General features: G+C 38.7%; 2 protein-coding genes across 2 annotated transcripts; one reads left to right on the top strand and one right to left on the bottom strand.

The window, feature by feature from the left end:
• Positions 1-2610: 2610 nt before the first annotated feature.
• Positions 2611-7251, bottom strand: r3hdml (R3H domain containing-like). Its single transcript, XM_023835194.2, has 6 exons — positions 7086-7251; positions 5988-6269; positions 5364-5482; positions 4900-5002; positions 3883-3998; positions 2611-3326 (listed from the first exon to the last, which is right to left on the bottom strand). Exons 1-6 carry the CDS (start codon positions 7089-7091, stop codon positions 3194-3196), a joined length of 759 nt encoding a protein of 252 aa, XP_023690962.1. The 5' UTR covers positions 7092-7251; the 3' UTR covers positions 2611-3193.
• A 12004-nt stretch (positions 7252-19255) lies between these two features.
• On the top strand, positions 19256-21510 carry fitm2 (fat storage inducing transmembrane protein 2). Its single transcript, XM_023834891.1, has 2 exons — positions 19256-19477; positions 19986-21510. Exons 1-2 carry the CDS (start codon positions 19305-19307, stop codon positions 20566-20568), a joined length of 756 nt encoding a protein of 251 aa, XP_023690659.1. The 5' UTR covers positions 19256-19304; the 3' UTR covers positions 20569-21510.
• The last annotated feature ends 289 nt before the right edge of the window (positions 21511-21799 follow it).

Below are 21799 nucleotides of genomic sequence, written 5' to 3' on the forward strand. Positions count from 1 at the left end.
ATATTACTTGCTATAAGGGTGTCCATTCTACCATAGATCTTACAGGATTATGTAAGATAGGTGTCACTTTGGTAGAGATTTTTATCAGCTATCATTTATCACTAGTATTTCACACAGGTAGTTACAGCCTTTAGTGTTACATACAGGTAAGTTACAGGTGGTTACAGTCTGTAGTATTATGTAAAGGTACATTTCAGGTAGTTATAGCCTGTAGTATTATATACTGATAGCCATCAATTTGGAACATTTTAGAGTATGATACAGATACAAGTGTCATAGTTGGTAGAGACAATTATATCACACACAAGTAGGTTTCAGGATATTACAACCTATTATATTACAGCGAAATAGGTGTCAGGTTGGTGGAACCAATAGTATTATGCTCAGGTAAATTTCAGTTGGGGGGGGTGTCATAGTATTACACACAAGTTGCTGTCAGCTTGGTTGAGCTTACAGTATTACACACAGGTAGGTGTCAGATTGATAAAGTTTCTCCTTGGCTATGATGCTTCATGCACATTCCACGCTGAACCAGATATCCTGGGAAATGCCGTTAGGGGTCTGCCGGATGGAAACAGCGGTGCAAACATCTAAAGGAGAAACTCAGAGCCCAGGGTGCAAGAACAGGCTCAGAAGGACCCAGACGATAAAGTGGAAGCATCTTCCATCACAACTAGCAACACAGTATCAACATGCTTTATAAATGTATCAAAATGTAAGCAACTCAAATTTCCAAAACACAACTCACAAATTTTCAGTTAATTTCTCCATGAATATGACTCACTTCACTAAACAATGTGTTACTTGGTCACATGCGGCTGTTTATAAAAATTCTCATTAATTAAAAAGGAATTAGGCAAATATAGACTGAAAAACACATCTTATTGAACTTTTTCATGGTCTACTCAGTATTTCACTGCTCAGTAAGTCAGTCATGGATGAACAGATCATCTGAATAAGACATGCATATATGATATTTAGGTTTGATTAACTTTGTCGATGCCTGAGATTCTTAAAAAAAATTCTTAAGTTTTTATATATATATATATATATATATATATATATATATATATATATATATATCTTATATTTGTTTGTATTGCATGCAGGATCTGTGTCCATGTCTGGAAAGTCATGGGTTCAAAACCTGTAGCCCGAACAGTACTCATATCTCCATTAAAGCAATTTACTCCTGTTTGATGCAGTTCTTCTTGGTTCAGTTTGTTGCTTTTGTAATATGCTAAATAAATAAATAAAGACCTTTTATTTACTTTAAGATTACACTGAGATGATAGATACATATCTACAACCTGACAAGTCACTGATGTAACCCTGTATCCCTCAGACTTGATGGGATCTTTTAAAACTTCTAAATGAAAACTGATTTGAAACTCACATTAACTGAAGGGAGACTGTGGACCAATTCACCCACCTTGTTAGAAAGTAAACATTTTCTTTGTAAGAACCTGATCTTAGAGATTTAGAGTGTTAGTAAAGATTTAAATTCTACACTGTGTAAAATATTTTAAGAAACCTTGTATGATTTCTAAATATGCCTGAAGAAACACAAGATTGCATCTAGTAATAAAAGGTAGTAAAAATCAGAATGAAAATATAACATGCAAACATTACATTATTACATATTATTATTATAACAAACATGATTAAAAAAAATACAGATACTACTTATAATCACATTTGTTCATCATCTGTCACCATCTGCTTATATACCAACTGGTCGTTGTGAATACTGGTGTTTAATATAATATTTATTAATGATTTTTCCACCTCACTGGCATGCATAAGCAAACCTGAACATGAATCAAAGGAGTCAGTCTATGTGCTCTTGTCAGAAAACTGAAGTACTTCCTTACCTGTCATTCTTCTTCTATTTTATTCTGATTTTTATTGAGCTTCTTCTTTCATCCACAATGGACAATGGTAAACACAATCAGTCATAAATTTACCTGCTGAGCCACACCCCATTGACACTGCACATGCAAAATGAGAGCAAAACGAGCTTAAACCTTGGGAGGAGACCACACCTTCAATGTGCGATGACCATCCAATACCGGTACTCTGAACAACAATCAACCGTGCGTGTTTCACGCTCCGCAACTAGGTCACCTCTGGGAACTTCACAGCTATTATTCAATGTTACTTTCTTTACTCAACCAGGGTCATGGAAAAAAATCCAATGAGACCAATTAAGTGAACATGAATGAAGATGAAGGTGGGCAGGAAACATCCTTGAGAGGTTAAAACAGCATCAGAGTTCATTGCACCTGTCCATTAAGAAATATAGGACAGGTCCAGCAGCAAGAACATTGTCTTTAATTCTCCTGCCTTTATTAGTTGAGAGGCCACTTACTGAGCAGGTCAAATAAGGCAGAAGGACCTAACAAATCCCAGTCTGTCCTCAGCATAGGAGCCCTCATTTATAACATCAGAGGCGCACGTCTAAAGGTTTTTACTGTACACAAAACAAAAAAAGACGATGCTGTGAAAAGTGCAGTATATTAAAAAGGAAGCAAAATTTGTAATGTTGTTCTTCAATTTGAAGAAAAGTGCACCTTCAGCGACTGGATCACTATAAATTACTGGCAGAACTTAATGCCAATTATATTTATTATGTCATTTGAACCACAAATACAGCAATACTACAGTATAAATAATCAGGCATGAGTATGAGCAGTTTGACCATTTAGACTAAGCTTATATTTACCTTTTAATGAACTGCACGACAAAACAACAAAAAATGTCCCTCAACAGAGATTTCTTGATTACCTCTTACTGAGATTTTTCTAAAAAATCTATCCGACTGAAAACTTGGTTGTACCACACAGAATATGCCTTTATTATTTCTCTCTGTCAGACGTTTGTGAAAACGATAAGGTCAGGACTTTAATTGAACGGAGTAAAAATCTAAGAAAATAATCACCATATCCAGCAGGCGGCGCCAGATAACAGTCATTAAATAATAATGCGAAAAAAACGAAGCACCCATGTATAAATAGCGGTATTGCAACGCAAATTCTTAGGAACATACAGGATAAAGCCAAGATATAAAACTAGACATTTACAAAAGGCCACCTTCAGGTTCACTTCATCTCAGTATTACTGGAAGTCAAGCTTCGTTCATGTGTTAACAGTGCAGTCTCGAAATGAAATTACACAGACCGACATCGTAACGCTAAAACCAAGTAATCTTGTTGGACTTTAAAGCAGAGCCACAGAGATTATTGCTGCAGGTGCCTCCATAACTGGGTGGGCAGGCCGAACACGGTCGCCCCGTCCTGTAAGGAGCTTCTCCGACCCAGTTACCTCTGAAACAGGAAAATGCAAAATGGTCATTATAAAGTGCAAGCCACCCATTCAGTGTGCTTTACGAAAGCCATGACTAAGTTGGTCCTTTAACACATGTATTTGATCTGTTTGCACTTTCATGTTACTCACTGGGATATTAATGACAATCAAATCCAAAGTCTTAATTAGATATTGGACCTCCTCAGCTTGGAATCTGATGGGACTGTTTTATGTTTATATTATAAGAATTTAGCTGGAAGAGTTTCTAGTCTGATGGAGTTGCATTTTAAATCCTAGCGCCTTCTATGAACGTGTCATTACACAGGCCTATATCAAAATTAACTAAATAGTTTGAAATATATTTTGATTCCTGAAAGCTTCCTTAGATGCTCCATAAGCGCTCTTTAAAGTCTGTTAAACTTTGACTGATAAGGAACCAGGAAAATATTATCATATTGTTAAAATGTCACTTCAGTACATATATACATAAATTTGTGTAGTAAAATGTTTCCGATGCTATACTTTTGTTAGCATCTTAATGGTGGATCATTAAGGTTCCAGGATGTTATCACTTACTTAATTGAATAGTTGCAGACGAGGAGGACAGCCTTTCGCCACACACTACCGAACACATTCATGTTTGAGCATCTGTTGATGGCACACCCAATTTGGTTGGTGCTGGCCCACACCATCTGAAACAGACCGTCAAGCATGTGGATGGATACCAACGGCTGGAAGGTAACTCTTCTTCTTTCTCAAAAGTGATGTCATTATTGGAAAGTACCTCCAATATCTTAGATAAACAAGGACTTTTACAACATCAGATCAATTGGACACACTGAGTCATATCAGCAAAACCTGTGTAATAAGTCTTATGTTACAATCTGTAAGATGTCTGTGGGCATATTCTGCATTATTTGTGGATGATTATTATGGTAAATGTTTGCTTTTCAAAGGGATAAAGACAAAAAGAGACTGGAAGCATAGTGGCTGAGGGTTAGTCACCATGAAAATGCAATTCGGTGATACTTTACTTAAAGGAGCACAAATAATGCAGTAGTACACTATTACTTAATGTATTAACTAACCAGGAACTAAGTGCTAGTTTCGTACTGATCCCATGTTCGTTCAGCATTAATCAGTCATAACGGTTGGTATATTTCATACAGTAGTTACTACACTATATTTGTTTATGATTTGATAACTGAGTTACTAAGTTATATGTTTCCCCTCAAGTGAAGTGTTACCATGCAATTCTGTGATATTCATGTCAATGCGCAATAATGCAATAATAATGTTTAAGTGCACTACAGGGCTATTATTTTAATTTATTGTCATATGCAATATTTTATTTTTCTATTATAAGATATTTCTACCCTGAATCTCACTCGCTCCATAAGAGACACCAAATAATCTTTCCTGAATGATCATCACTTTTTCTTCACTTGTATCACTTATTCTCAAACCACTTCTTTTTGTATACCTTATATTGTATGAATTGTGTCTTTATTATCATTTATTACACTGTTTGTCGAAAGCTGGCATAATCCCATTGTACAATGACAGTAAAGATTTTGGATCCTTAAATTTCACCTGGGTGTAGTGGGAACACACAGAGCCACCACAGCGGCTGGGGTAGGAGAAGGAATGTTTCTCATCATGCCAAGATCTCACAAGTTCAAGTATGGACCTGTATCTGTGGGAAGAAATTACCGTTATACAGATACAAAAAATGCTACAGTGAAAGCCTGAAATACAGCGAAAATTATATAGTAAAGTCTGCGGTCTTGAAAGTGTAAAGCCAGTGTGGAGAAATAAAGAAGGATGGGATCCTTAAAAAAAGTCCCATTCCTGCACAACAAACTCATTTTGTTGTGTGGTTCAAATGTAATATTTATGAAATAGTCTATCCGTGTCTAATACATAGTGGATCCCATCTAGTATTTATTCTACTGAAATGTGAAATATATTGTATGAGATATTCAAAGGGCATCAGAGACGTTGCCTCAAGAAGGTGAGCAAATGTTGTTGCAAAAGCAGGAATGACTGTACTGTACCTCCCAGAGCTGATGGCCAGGTTTTGACCCATGAACTTCATGGCCAGAGGTGGGCCGTGTTCCCATATGCACTGCGAGGCCCAGGATTCTGCTGACTTGGCCAGTCTCTCATCCCACACCTATGAACAGCCAGAAACAGCTGTTCAATCCTCTTTTGGGCCTCAGCTGTTCAAACTTGACTGACCTTTCTATTCCCATAAACTCCCGGTGTCACTCATTCTAACAGAACTCAGCTGTTACAGAGAGACAGTTACAAAGTGTCGAATAAAGTCCAAAAACACAAGACAGATGTTTAGAACAAAACAAAAAAGCCAATCCGACGAGTAATTTTGTATGTCATATGCAGATTAGCCTGGCATTTATAAACTATTAAATTTTGACCACATCATTCTGAAAGTGATTTTCTTTTTTATTTCTCAGAATATTTTGAAATATTGCACAGACTGGAAACATAAAAGCAGCCTGTAGGGTTTAGCATATCAAAAACACCAAACACTAAAATTTCTGAAATAAGCCTGGACTAAATGCTAAGGTGCACCGCAGGCTAATCAATGTAAATGTCATTTTGACCCGTTGTCTCGTGCTACATGCTCTGGACCAGCGAGTGCAACACGTGACTCTTACCATATATTCCATATTGGCGGCAGGAGGGAAGACTTGCGATCGGACACGATTGTGATAATCCAACAATGAGCTCATGTCTCTGGAGGAAATGTACCGCTTCCGTCGGCTACGTGGAATGCTAATGCTGGGCAGGTCACTAAACTCGGGGTCTGCCGCTGCCCCAGTGGCCGCCGGGACTGGAGAGATGGTACCATTGGTTGGCACCACCACGGACCCAATGAGTGGCATCACCCACAGGACGGCGCTTAGGAAGAGCTGAGTGCATGCCATGCCCAGAATTACCTGAGGGAATCACGCTGGCTTTAAAATCAGGGTAGAACACAGCTCTGTATTGCCAACAACTCATTCGTAAAGCAAAGAAAAGCAAAGCAAAAAAATCTCTGAACAAGTCAGTTTTACTCTGCAATTACACAGGACCTTACATACTATGAAATATGGAAGCAGGTATTATCAATATTTATAGCGCTCATGTGTTACTCAAATACAAAACTATTTGGTTGCAGAGTCAGTATCTTTAATCAGATGTTGTTGGACAGATTAACCTGATATTACGTCTGTTTTATTATTTATTAAGTGCAGTAGAAGTTTGACCCCAGATCGTTCTACAGACCAACAAGATCCTCAACAATAGATTAAAAGACACTTGAGCACTAAATATAATTTGACCATCATCTCGCCCAAATATACACACAACAAATATGAGTAAACATTTGCAACAATGTATAAGTTTTTGTCTAGTTTATGCATTAAAATATTATCTTTCAGAGAATGTAGCTTTTAAATATGAAAATACTCTACTGTAGTAGAACATTAGTAGAAAATGCTGGTATATTAGGTTGCGAACTGAAATAAAATGTACTGCCTAAACCACAAAGCATCAGATTTAAAATGAACACAATCTCAGTCAAAAGCTAGCATGAATGTTAACAATCAATAATAACACAATTAAATCAATCACCCCATCTGTTCATTTTAAACATGAAACATGCTTTACGCAAACTGCTGATTCAGCAGATTCCAATTTCCAACTTAGATGAATAGAGAGGGAAAGAAATATAGATAGACAGGCAGCTGTTTCTCTTCTGAGACAGCACATACCTTCATCACTGTATCCAAGACATGGGGCAGGAGAGAGAGAAACCAGAGGAGTGTAGAGATCCACACTTAAACACCGGGCTTTGCAGACAGCCCCTTCTGGCACGCGGTGGAGAGTGAAGGAAGCCAGCTGACGCACAAGCTCTCTCCGCATCTGCCCCTCTGGGGCTGTCCCTGCGCTTAAAAAAGCCATCTGAGAGGCGATTTGGGTTTGCCGCAGCACAATATGTGAGACGCTATAGATTTATCAAAGTATGTCATGGGGGAGCTCTGTCAGTCTGAGAGGTGAATTAAATGTATAACGTGTGAGATAGGATTGTGAATTCCTCAATGCATAGTATGGGAGGTGGATTGTATTTCTTAAAGTACAATATCTGAGCAATGAAACATGTATCATCAATCATTTCAGAGAAGTGATTTAGCTTTATCTGTAAATGATTTATTTATTATGCAAATCACTTAAATAAGTGTTCTCGTGCACAACTTAAAGTATCAACAAAAGAAATATTTGTTGCTTTTGCAACAATGTTGAAGTATTCTCAAAGTATTTTGTCACTCTTCTTAAAATTGTAGGAGAAATCATAAATGTACCGTCTGAAAATGCTAAAGAGGGAGAAAAGTTAAGAATTCACTTTAACCAAAGGAGGAATTCACTCCTGTGTCAGTATCCGAGGGCTGTGTCAGTATCCGAGGGCTGTGTGTAATGTCCAATGTCACAGTCTCTCTCTATAGGTCTCTGCGCCATGGATGATATTCTATTTCGTCAGACTGTGTACAAGGCCCTCAGCAACCCTATGTAAGGTCCTGTATCTTCAGACAGTCCAGACAGCTCTTTTTACCATAGTAAAATTGCATACCCCAGAATGTCTTGACGGCTTTCTGTACCATGCACAATATACTATACCCCCAGACTGTCTAGATGGCTCTCTGTACCATGTGTAACATAATATACCCCCAGACTGTCTAGATGGCTCTCTGTACCATGCATGACATACTACTATACCGCCAGACTGTCTAGATGGCTTTCTGTATCATGTGTGACATACTATACCGCCAGACTGTCTAGATGGCTCTCTGTACCATGCATGACATACTACTATACCACCAGACTGTCTAGATGGCTCTCTGTATCATGTGTAGCATAATATACCCCCAGACTGTCTAGATGTCTCTCTGTACCGTGTTTGACATACTATACCGCCAGACTGTCTACATGGCTCTCTGTACCATGCATGACATACTACTATACCGCCAGACTGTCTAGATGGCTCTCTGTACCATGTGTGACATACTATACCCCCAGACTGTCTAGATGGCTCTCTGTACCATGCATGACATACTACTATACCGCCAGACTGTCTAGATGGCTCTCTGTATCATGTGTAACATAATATACCCCCAGACTGTCTAGATGTCTCTCTGTACCGTGTTTGACATACTATACCCCCAGACTGTCTAGATGGCTCTCTGTACCATGTGTAACATACTATACCCCCAGACTGTCTAGATGGCTCTCTGAACCATGTGTAACATACTATACCCCCAGACTGTCTAGATGGCTCTCTGAACCATGTGTAACATACTATACCCCCAGACTGTCTAGATGGCTCTCTGAACCATGTATAATATACTTTCTCTCCAAACTGCATGTAGTGCCAAACTGCACAAAAGTTGACAAGCCTCTACTGCCCAAAGAATGACGTCTGGACAGCTCACAAAGCTGTAGGACAGTAACACATTGGCTGACCATTTTATATATGACTAACAATAAAACAATATATTGGCACAGAAATCAGTTTCATATGATGGTACATGTGATGATTGATTAATAGTGTCTGAAAGCTTTGAAGATTAAAGACATTCAGTGTTTATCACAGAGTTTGTCATGTTTTATTAACATTTTTGTGAAGCATCCATAGACTCTGCGAATCATTTTCCTACCTGTATTATACACATTTTTAGGGCAAATGGAATGATCAGGGATGCAGTCCCTCTTTAAAAATAAATGTTTGCTTAAATCTTTTGAACAATTATATGACTATTTCTTCCAAGGCTGTGTTTTGAAATTTGTTTTAGTAACTTTGACTTGAATTACATTTACAACAATGTTAAAAAATCATATGCACTGAAATCATCTTATGAAAGGTCATATTTCTGCACGCTAAAGGATCATTGAAAAATCACATTTTCAAAAAGTTTCATGATTATGACCAAAAATGACCATTTCCGGACCATTTCCAAGAACAACTTCTAGTTTATGGTTAATTTATTTTTAATTTGTCTAAGGTAATTTTGGATGGGCCTTAAGGCGCAAGTCCGAAATACACAAACCGGCACCAGACACCAATAAATGGTCCGTGGACACATTTGGCCAGACCTCCATCGACCAGCCATCCGGGTTCCTCTCAACATGATGTCAGAATGCAAAGAATGTGACAAGCGCTTGGAAACAAGGGACAGCAATCACAGGGTATTCTCTGAGACAATAGAAAAGGGAGTGCAGAAGCACTGATACAGAGCTACAGTACTGTGCGTAAGTCTTAGGCAGCCATGTTTATGTTTACGATGCTTAAATGATCTTCATGTTGGTCTTAAACTATGATATTATATCTGTAAACGTCTGTCATCTTAACCACCTAAAAACATGGAATGGCTGCGGTGTCCCCCCATAAGAGGTGTGGGAATGAAAGCGGTGTTCTAGCCATCCAATAAGATCAGTAACTTTTCAGGGAACAGAAGAAACTCCTGCTAGTTTTTATTGTGTCGCTCTTAATTTACATATATTACAAAGTTAAAATGTGTATTTTTTTGTTCCGAGCAAATATAAACTTTCTATCTGGATAGATCGCTTTAAACATTCCCTTTGACTGCCTAAGACTTTTGTACAGTGTTGAATGTTTTTGTGACCTGGCCTAAAATGGACAGACATCAAGGAGAGGAATGTTTGCATAAAACGGACGTCTTTGACAACCATGAATCAGAGAAATAAATAAGGTTGTGATCCACTTGTCAGGACAACTCAAAAAACTCAAAAACTGAAAAAAAATGAAAGAGTAATGGTTTGAAAATGCTTTTCTGAAAGCTGTGGTTCTTTTTATTGTCCTATACAACACTGTTCAGGTCCACAACAAAAGGCCTTTTTGTTGCATCTTGGAATTTAAAGACCCCTGACAGGACCCGCAGGAAGATGTCGAACCTTTCATCCCATTGTCCAAAACACCGAGAATCATTTTTCTATCTACTCCTCAGTAGCCAATTTATCTTATTCTGACATTCAGGGCAGAAGAATATATACCATTCTTGAAGAAAAAACAACCACTTTAAACTGCTATTCAACCCACACACTGAACAATTCCAGGTTATCTCCTGCCACTTTAGCCTGAGTACTAAATGTGAATATAGGCTCAGTAGATATATTCTGCATCGGTAGATATATTCTGCATGCACAGATTGAGTTGAGACCACTAATCAGAAGTTTTCGCTTTTGTTTTTCCACTGGCAATAATTACATTTATGGCTTCCCACCACGATAGATTAGGACACCAACGACACTAAAATGCTGAAGTACACAGTCACTGGTGTGGTAGAAAAATTATAAATAAACCTTCCTAATAACTCTAGTTAAGCCACTTAGAAGAACATTAAGGACCTATGGCTGTATCTACTCCACTGAACCACAACTGAACAACAAATTTCCAAAGCTAACTTAGTCCAGAGGATAAATTTTCAAGAACACTTCTGCGGATTTAGTGAGTTTTAAAAATTTAACATAAGTTGGTTTACTTGAGTTTTGGTTCCCAGTACCATTTTACACAATAAAAAGTGAACTGGGTGGCTCAGACACTTGCACTTCCCATTCTCCTAATCTCCTGGCCTCTAGCTCAATGGCCTATTGTCTGAATGTTTATATTTACACACTAAGGACTGGGGTCACCCACATCACAAAAGTAGCAGTGACATAAGCTGACTAAACATATTTGGATAATTCAACAGCAGAGGTAATTATTTGACCAAATTGTCATGCATTTGGCGAAGGGTGCAGCCTATTATGTAGTATAATTTAAGAGTTGGGATACAAATGCAGAGAACTGACAGTATTTCGAGCAAAGCAAGTTAGATCTTTTCAAACTGCAGCACAGTTCCACTGTAATTCCATTACCACAGAACTAGAAATTTGCACACTTTATGAGTAAGACTTGCACAGAGGCCTGACTGACACACAAGCTCATTGGCGTTCTTGAAGAATAGAACCTAGCTAGAACTAAAGGACTAGATGAATGGCACTTTAAGACATCGAAACATCAAAAGATCTATTTGAAGTGTACAAAAAAATTACATTTGTATTCAATTTAAACATACTTCCTACAAAGATACTGGACAGATAAATGGCTTTAAAAATGGAATTTATATGGTGAGAAGTGAAGGAACACAAATGACATTTTCAGCATTACTGCTGTGTTATAGTTAACGTACAACAACATATCCCTTATTTGAAAATGTATAAACATGAACTTGATGGTGAAGTTTTACTACTGTGAAGAACTGAAATGGATACTGACATGCACATATAACAACAATCACATCCATGAAGATTCTGGCACCTAGTTAACATTTCTCCCATCACATATAAAATGACAAGAAAAAGCATGGAACAAGTGGAATTATAGAATCAAACTATGGCATGGAACCGTCACAGAATGTTCTGGTAATAGAACTGCCCACTGACTTTTGTCAAACTTACATCCATGTGGGCAAGTTTTTTTTTGCCATCTCATCTTTTAGCAGCTCAGCACTGAGGAAGGACACATTTATATGCACAAACACACACGCAGTTTGCTTAACGTCAAGTTTGCCACTATACTGTGGGAAATGGTGAGACAACGTTTGCCTCTACACGCAGCATGTGCATAAATCCCAGACTTCACTATCGGTTGTCAGAACATCCCGTTTCTCAACCAAGGAATCCTACTTCCAGGCAAAGACCAATGGTTTCATTCTGGCAGCCAGAAAACAAATTTACTTAGTGATGTAACCATTTACGGCGAACAAGCAAGACAGTGATTAAGCTAGGCGGCCCAGAGGAAGACAAGAACATTTCGAGGTTTCGGATGAAGTTTTAATTGTGAAGTAACAGTGATGTTGAACGTGTAGTGGTTATCTTCTTCAGCGTTGTTTTATGGTTTAATGATTAATGATATCCATATGTGGTGCTTAAATTGAAGTTGGTGTCTTAGAATCTTATATGTAAGACTTTTCTGTAGGTCCTCATACAACTGAAAGTAACAAAAAAAATTGAACAGAATGTTCCGCATGTCCAAACAACTTTTTTCTAAGTTGATAGAGTAGGTGGCACCAGCAACCCCAAGGATATTAATCCACGTTTTTAGCCAACAAGCTTAGCTGTCTTTTGGGTTTCCTGCTTATGCTAAAAAAAGAAAAAGAAAACACTTATTTAATATGACAATCAAAATGGACAGATATGTATAAATATCATCATTGAGCAAGTGGAAATCATTTGGCATCATTAAAACCTTGTGAGGTTTGTGCCAAATGAGGTTGTCCTACCAAAGTGTGTAGGAGATACAGGAGGGGACAGATCAGTCTGGCTACCATGAATCTATTTGTTATTACAGAAACCATACTGTAGGCATTTTCGTCAGAATAGACAATTGATGCTTGTTCAGGTTATATCCATGAGAACGTCAGTGTACTGTATGACTGTAATCAGAAGGTTGCAAGTTCAAATCCCAGGGTTGGCAGAGTGATTTTACTGCTGGATCCCATAGAAGGCCCCCTAACACCTGACCCTACCTTCTCAATTCTATGTAGCTTTGGATAAAAGTATCTGTTAGATTAATTCCAAAACTGGACAACATGTAGCAAAAATGATTTGTTTTGTGATGAGACCAAAGTAGAACCTTTTGACCTCAATGCATGTATCTGAAGAAAACTAAGCCAAAAACATGGTACATCATTCACAGAACTCCATCACTACCGTAAAGGAGCATTTCTCTTCATCAAGCACTGAACCACTTGTGCTAAACAAAACTTGCTGCCCTCTTACCAAAATGCTGAAAATGGGATGGAAATTGGCCAGCATTATTATGATCCAAAGACACTGCTAAATCAATGGGGTGGCTAAGGAAGGAGAAGGTAAACATTCTGGAGTGACTCAATCAGAGCACTGACCCTAATCCAGTGGCAAACCCAAAGAGTTTTGAAAAAACCACACACCAGTGGTCTTCCTGAAATCTTACTTCAATTGACCAAATTTGTAAAAATATGACCAGATCTAGCTGTGCTACAGTAACTTATATAATATTCTAACTTTGAATATGTACATTTATTTATTTTCAGAAAATTGTCTGGAAAATTGTATTCTGGATTTGAATAACCTTAAATAATTCTTAATAAATCCGATGAGACTGTTGTCTGAGAAAGCCTGAGGTAACTCAAAGCCAAACTTGGAGCATGTTTTGAATCCCAGCAGCAGCTCCACCGACAGTAAGGTGAAATAACTTCTCTTAGTCTAGACGCAGTGTCCGTACAGACGAAAGCACTCGTTGACCCTCCGGTCGCAGAACATTGGCAAGAAAGCAAGCAAACATCTGTAAAACAAAAGCCTTCTGTTTACATCTGGGCAACATTCAAAAAAACTTAGCTTGCCATCTGCAGTGTTCCCTGTACATAGCTGCCCTTCTGCATTTTACAGGAAAGCAACGATTGCAGTGAACACTAAGGCCACTAGGTGGACACCTCCTGGTTTACCATACCGTTACCATGGCAGACGTTTGTCAAAGATTTACTGTACTTCTATTACAGCATTAGCCAGCCAAGCTAACATTCCTGGATAATGTGTAGTTACAAGATACTGTTTATTCTGCCACAGATTGTAAAGGAAACTCAGTGGAACATCATGGGAATGAACAAGAACATTTTATTTTATTAATTTGATTAATCCCTGATTGAAAAGTGATATAACAACTCTCAATAAATAATGCTTTCTTTGTTTATCTGCCTTTATAATTTTAAAATTGTACCACTTTTACAGGATGCATACATTTTCCAGATGATAAAATAATCTTAAGGCTGTTTTTTTAAAGACGTAGAATACTGTATGTACAATATCTATACATGTACAGACACTCCTATACTCATGCACATCCTTCTAATCGGCAGGTTGACACTGAGAGACAATTCAAACTTCAATGCTGAATGTACTGATTGAACACTTACAGTATATCCACTGTATATTTTTGTACATATCGATTTACTGACTTGTTTGCAATTATGGCCAATATTTTTTAATCTTCTATTTTATTCTTCTCATTTTTATCATCAGGTTCTGTGTTGTCTTTGAATGTATGCACCAATATTGCTAAGACATATTCCCAGCACAGTGCCCTCCACAATTATTGGCAGATTTTAAAAAGGGTTTGAAAAAATCCACCTTTGTTTCACACTGAAACAAAACGAGAAATAAATTTAATGAAATAAAAACGAAGAAATAATAATTTTTAACAAAACACGTCACAATTATTGGCAACCCTGGAAATTATAGTGAACCCAATGTAACTGAAGCATGTTTCCCATGTAAATTGTATGTCTTTCAGATGACTGAAGTGTGCAGGAACGTTCAAGCTGTAATCCATGACAACCTAGTTGACTGGGATACAAATAGGAGGTGACACAGAGCCCAAATTCCCATAGTCATCCATCAAGATGGGAAAGATAGGAGAACACAGTAAAAAAAAATAGCTACTCACCTGAAAATACCAATTTCAATTGTAATTAAAAAGTGGACATTGACTGGAACTGTTACAAACCTGCCTGGAAAAGGACCCAAGTTTATTTTGCCCCCATGTATAGTGAGGAGGATCGTGAGAGGGGCAAAAAAATCCCCAAGGATGACTGTTGGTGAATTGCAAGACAAAGAAAAATCTCGGGGTTACCACGTCACCAAAACCACCATCAGAGGCCACCTTCATGCTAGGGATTATTTGGAAAGTATGCCAAAAGGAAGCCTTGTCAGTTAACCATAAACATTAATGCCTGGAGTTTGTGAAACGTTACTACAACTTTGACTGGAACCATGTTCTATTGTCTGATAAAACAAAAATGGCACATTTTGGCAATAAACATTGAAGGTGGGTTTGGTGTAAAAAGAACAATGGCTATAATGAAAAGAACCTTATCGCAACTGTAAAATATGGTGGAGGTTTCGCGATGTTGTGGGGCTGTTTTTCCTCCAAAGGCCCTGGAAAGCTCGTTAGGGTACATGGCATTATGGACTCCATGAAATACCAGGACATTTTGTCTGCCTCTGCCAGGTAACTAAAACTGGGCCGTCACTGGAACTTCACACAGGACAGTGATCCTAAGCACATGTCCAAATCAACACAGAAATGGTTAGCCGACCGCAGAATCAAGCTTCTGCCACGGCCACCTCAGTCCCCTGACCTGAACCCCATTGAAAACCTGTGGCTGAGCTGAAGAGGAGAGTGCACAAGAGAGGGCCTAGGACCCTGGGTGATCTGGAGAGATCCTGTGAAGAGGAATGGTCTCTGATGTCCTGCTCTGTATTCTCCAACCTTACAAAATGTTATAGGAGAAGGCTCAGTACTGTTATACTGGCAAAGGGAAACTGTATAAAGTATTAAATGCTGGGGTGCCAATAATTGTGACATGTGTTTTGTTGAAAATTATCTCTTGATGAAGGGTTTGTTTTTTCATGATTAAATTTATTTCAATGAAAGGCTAGATTTTCCTAATTTTTTCATTGTGACATGAAGCTAATTCACCAAAAAGTGGATTTTTTTCTAACCATTTTTACAAATCTTTACAAGGGGTGCCAATAATTGTGGAGGGAGCTGCATATGTACCTGGAGTGGTGTGATTGGGAGGAACGCCCCCCCCGAACTGAACCCGAGTGGTGTTTTGTTGTTGGACTTCTGTGCTCATCATGGATTGTCCATAATGAACACCATGTTCAATCATAAGGGTGTTCATATGTGCACTTGGCACCAGGACACCCTAGGCCGCAGTTCGATGATCGACTTTGTAGTCGTGTCATCGGACTTGCGGCCGCACGTCTTGGACACTCGGGTGAAGAGAGGGGCGGAGCTGTCAACTGATCACTACCTGGTGGTGGGTTGGCTCCGCTGGTGGGGGAGGAAGCCGGCCAGGCCTGGCAGGCTCAAGCGTATAGTGAGGGGAACGACTTCCGGACGGCTTCGAGGAAATTCTAGTCCATCGTCCTGCGGCTCAGAGTGGGAAAGCGGTGCAGCATCAACAGTTTATGGTGGGGATGGGGTACTGCTGACCTCAACTCGGGACGTTTTGGGTCGGTGGAGGGAATACTTTGGAGACCTCCTCAATCCCACTGACATGCCTTCCAACGAGGAAGCACAGTCTGGGGACTTGGGGGTGGACTCCCCTATCTCTGGTCGCTGAGGTGGTTAAAAAGCTCCACAGTGGCCGGGCCCTGGGGGTGGATGAGATCCGCCCAGAGTTCCTTAAGGCTCTGGATGCTGTGGTGCTGTCCTGGTTGACACGCATCTGCAGCAGAGAATTTAATGAGCTGATCATTTACTGAATCAGCCTGGCTCAGTAGGTAGAACTGTGGCATCATACCTCTGTGGTTACCGATTTGATTCCAGGCCCAGCATTATTTGTGGGAATTGCATGTAATCTTGTTTTAGTTACTTTCCTCTTGCATACTCTGGTTTCCTTCCATGGAACAAAGACTTGTTTGGTTTATTGTCTTGAAATTGCCATGTGCACTGTGATGAACAAGCACCCCTTCCGGGATATGTCCTGTGCTTCTGGAGATATGCTTGTCAGCCCCCTGCTTTTGATTATTGAAGATTCACATGATTTTTTTGTGGTTTTTGTAAATGGAATAATGCAGATCTGATATAAAGAAAGACCACCGGATCCACTACAACATGTAGAAGATGGACAGTAAGTCTGTGGATAATAAGCCTCCAGAGCAGGGCTGCCCAATCCTGCCCCTGGAGCAGAGCTTAGATACAGCCCTAATATAACACACCTGATACAGATAATCAGGCACTTCAGTATCACCTCAGTATTAGAGTCAGCTATGTTGAAGTTGAGCTGGTTCTCATACTGAGATATAACTGAAGTGCCTGATTATCTCTATCAGGTGTGTTAAGTTGCTGTACCTAAGCTCTGTAGGGTGGTAGCTCTCCAGGGGCAGGATAGAGCACCCCTGCTCCAGAGGTTTCAAAATGATTGCATAATGGCTGAAAAAGACTGATGCAGGTAGATTTTTGCTTTTAAAAGCCTATATTTTACTTGGCAGGTATAGAAAGGCCATCCATCCATCTTCTGAAACTGCTTTTCCTGCTTAGGGTTGTGGGGATTCTGAAGCCAATCCCAGAGGCTATGGGCGCAAGGCAGGGAACAACTCAGGCATGTTTCACTTCAGTCTAGCAGATTCTCTGTGCGGTCAGATGGACATCAGCAAACGTGATGTCCCTCTCCATCTTTCCCATATCACAGCCATCTCCCAGAAGTCCTCCACTGACAGTGTCTTGGTGATTCATTATCACCCTAACCCTAACCCTAACCTTTTGCATGAAATACAATGGTAAATGTCAGGAGGTAATTCTAACTGAATCAGGACCTTACATCATTATGATGCAAGATTCAAGATTTTTATATGTCACATAGTGGTAGTGAGTAAAATGAAATTGCTGCTACTCCAGACTTTGCAATAAAAAGGTTAAGAGGATTACAAAATCAAACAACATAAGTGTGATTTTTGTAAAAAGATATGTTTAATACATTATCAGTATATCCTTTGATAGTTATTGCAGTATGTTGTTGACTGTCTAGCAGTGTAATCCAGTTGGATCTCTGACACTTGACTGACTGCCAACATAAGTCTGCAGACCCAGACAGTACTGAAATCCATGACCATCTCTGTAAAAACATTAGCATTTCACCAACCTCCAGACTGTATAGTCTGGCACGACTGCTGCAGGCATTGCAGTTTTCAAAAGAAAAGCCAAATATCCCACCCTTGTAAAATGCACTTTTAAAATACTTTTGCCAAGTCCAAGAGTACTAAAACCCAGATTTCGAGGGAATATATGTTGTCCATTTTGGCCTTTGATGCACCATGTGAAACAGAACATTGGCATGATTATGTCCAGTCAAATATTTAAAATACGATTTTCACTGCTTATTGAAAATCCTGTGTATATTTATTATAAAGATATTGTTAGTCTGAAACATTTTCTAATATCTTAAAAATTGATATGGTTAATCAAACGAAACTACAACATTACAAATGGAATCATGTGCTTTCTTATTGCATGTGTATTTTATGTTTGTGGGTTATTCTTTTCAAAGGCCAATGTTACACTGCCATCTGTTGGTTATTGACGCATTGAACAGATCGGTTTAACGTCCTCGCTACTGTAAATACTGTATATAATGAAAATGTACGTTTTTAGAATATACGTTAAAAGCAAATATTATGCAAAACTCACTGTAATTACAGTATCAATTGACTAATATATAAATTTGCTTTTAGCTGAAAATAATAAAATAGATCAAATATATTATTGCATTAATTTAAATACAATTTTTAAACGTATTTTTATATATTACGAGGAAGTTAAAAGTGAAGTCAGATATACATGCTTTATGGTTACAAGTATACATTCTGATAATTTGATATGATTTTGAACTAAATTTAGGAACGACTAAGCAACGCTACGTATTAAGAAGATTGAAATCGTAAGTAAACGTCAGCATCTTAGAGAATAACATAAAAATAATTCGGAGTGCAATAATATTTTAATATACCGAGGTGTTTATTTTCAATTTCTGTTTAGTATTCCAGGGAACAACTAGTTAATTGGTGCTTTGGTCTTCATGAAAATGAAATAATCGAGAACAGAACGTGTCACAGAATAAGTATTAATCCCTAGCAAGAAAACAAAAACTCTCCCCATAAAAATCCGGGTAAATCCACTTCTTTTTGGCCAACTAGATTATAAACCGCTTCAATAAACAAACGGTCGAGTGGGCGTGGCTGGTTCTACAGTAGTTGAAATAAACGCCCAAATTCGCAAGCAATACCATCACCGGCTTTGCTCATTGGTCTCTCTTCGCTTGGGTCAAAGGTCACCCAATCGGCGAGCTGCACCAGCCAACGTACGAGGTCATCTCTGAAAGAACGAATGGAAAATGGAAGCCTTGGAGGCAATAGTGAAGAAGTTATTGACCTTTTGGAAGATAACAGCTCTCAAACAGCATTTGCCTTGTGTTTTATTATTTATTTCATTCACGGGATCCATAATAAAGTGTTTCCTCTCAATGCCGGAGACCTATTTTAGTAACAAGAGAAATTTCCTGAACGTGTAAGTAGCAAGCGCCAATGAGAGTGTAGGAGAGAGCGGTGTACTTTCACCTGCTAGTTAGCTTACTGTAGATTTATGAAATCCTGACTCTGTGATGGAGAAACTGGATTATTCAGTTGTCGTAATTCCAGCGGTGGTTGTCCATTTGATTTCAGTTAGTATATGTATACATGTCCAGAGGCATCTATCTGTCTAGCTGTTTTGTCTATTCATCCGTGCGAAACCGTGTATTTACGTGTTTATGTATATTTGTAATTTATATGTACTTGTGTCTGCATATTCCAGTTATTGGTCACGTTCACTGGAGTAAATTTGTTAGATAACTCGCATGGTGCAAGTATCGAAGTAAGCCTCCAGTTTTTTTTAGCAGTTATAACCTCTAATAGCTTCTATATTAACCTCTAATACTTTCTCAGTATTGGCACAATGCATGTGTAACAGGACGTTTTGTTTTTACCTTATTTATATTTCATATTTATCAATTAAATATCGCTCTTGTTTCGTACAGGTACTTAGTCAAATTTTCCTGGGCTTGGCATCTAGCCTTGCTGCTGCCCTTCATTGCCTTCTTCAACTCCATCAGCAATACTTGGGGCTTTGTGCTGCAGCGACTGAGTTCACAGCTGGTCTCCACAGCTGTATGGTACATCTGCACACAGTTTTTCTTCTACTTGGAGGATGTCACAGGCACCTGCCTGGAGAACACAACGATTACCACGAAGGCAGCCTGCAGGAATGTCGGATTCCAGTGGGATGGCTACGATATCTCTGGACACTCTTTCATACTTGGTTATTCCACCCTTGTGATTGCGGAGGAGCTTGCGCCAATGACCTATGTGAAGAAGGCCGTGGGCTTTCACAGTCACACAAGTGCAGCCCTCAGTGGCCTGTATGTGGCCCTCAATGCTTTGCTCGCAGTCTGGATATGGATGTTTGGCTGCACCTCTGTATATTTCCATGAGATTTTCCAAAAACTCTTGGGGACAGGCTTTGCAATAGCAGGTTGGTATGTGACATATCGTGTATGGTTCCCAAAGCCCTTCTCTCCGGGATGCCCTACCCAGCACAAGGGGAAAAGGCTGCAGGCCTAGGCTGAGACCATGGAAATCAGCCCCAAACACTACGTAAACGCAGCATCGGCTTCCTCACTGGGTCCAAATTGATTTTTCTTATTCCACCTCCAAAAAAGGTCATTTGGAACAAAAGGCTTGGTTTCTTTGTCAGCAGGGGGTATTTAAAATGGAGACGTGTGCTGTGTCTCTTTGGCATGTCCACAGCTCTAGGGATCACATTTCATAAATTATTCCAGTTATTGACTTGGTTCTTTCCTAATTACCCAGGTATTGTAATAGTTCTGAGTTAAAATACTTTCTATAAATGTTCTGATTTAAAATTCATTTAGTTCAAGCCACAAACATTGTTTACAGAAAAAAAGTCATGCCATATTCTTCCCTTTTGTGTGCAATGAGCTCAATGTACTGAACGAACTGTTAGTTCTATCAAGTTCAATTTAATACCTTTAGATGAAGTCGATGTTTTTAATACTAGTTACTTGATTTGCAGCTCTAATTCCTACTCAAAGCCAAAGCATGTAAAACATGTATCTGCATGTGTGTTTCTGGTACAAACTACAGTTGATGAAAATTAATAGTTCAAAGTATTTGTATGGAAATAATTTACATATATAATGTATACATCTGTATAATATACAATATTATAGAATTAGAAAGCAGAATAGCTTAAAGTGTGATCTGAGGGATTCCAAGAATGATTTGTTAGAAAGAAATCTATTACAGCTGTTTCTGTGTTTTTTTTATTCACCCAAAAGGCTGCATAAATACTCCTAGAATGCATTGGCCATAATTTTACATGTACTTGGATATTAATAAAACCAACGTGGTTAAAAACGCAGTGTATTAACACAATTTACTGTCAATTCCAGATCCTCATAATATTTGTCATTTCAGGCTTTCAGAGAATACCAAGACCGTGCTGTATGTATAGTATGTAAAAATAAAAGACATTGCCCTCGATTCTTTATTGTTGTCAGTTCTAGATGTTATAGGTAAATGACAAACTTCTGGTGACAGGCAAAGAATGGTCCTTCATGGGTATTCCGACCATGTCTGCCCTTGAGACTGTAGATTTTATATTGATATGGGTTGATCCAAAGTCACTCATTTGTGGTAGGTTCTCCAAAAGCATGTGAATTAGGATTGACTTTGCTTTTCAGATACATTTATTACATTCTTTGTGCCACAAGTAGCATGTAAATGAGGTCACATCATGTAGCGATAGATACAGAGAAAGATCCTTGGTGAA

The sequence above is a fragment of the Paramormyrops kingsleyae genome, chromosome 6 (assembly GCF_048594095.1).
Source record: "Paramormyrops kingsleyae isolate MSU_618 chromosome 6, PKINGS_0.4, whole genome shotgun sequence".
NCBI classification, from domain to species: domain Eukaryota; kingdom Metazoa; phylum Chordata; class Actinopteri; order Osteoglossiformes; family Mormyridae; genus Paramormyrops; species Paramormyrops kingsleyae.

Coding starts and splice junctions, on each gene's coding strand:
- fitm2 (XM_023834891.1), top strand. CDS start 19,305: ATGGAAGCCTTGGAGGCAATAGTGAAGAAGTTATTGACCTTTTGGAAG. Junction 19,478..19,985: donor AAGAGAAATTTCCTGAACGT/GTAAGTAGCAAG, acceptor TGTTTCGTACAG/GTACTTAGTCAAATTTTCCT.
- r3hdml (XM_023835194.2), bottom strand. Junction 5,003..5,363: donor CTGGCCATCAGCTCTGGGAG/GTACAGTACAGT, acceptor TTCTTCCCACAG/ATACAGGTCCATACTTGAAC. Junction 3,327..3,882: donor GTCTGCAACTATTCAATTAA/GTAAGTGATAAC, acceptor TTCCTGTTTCAG/AGGTAACTGGGTCGGAGAAG.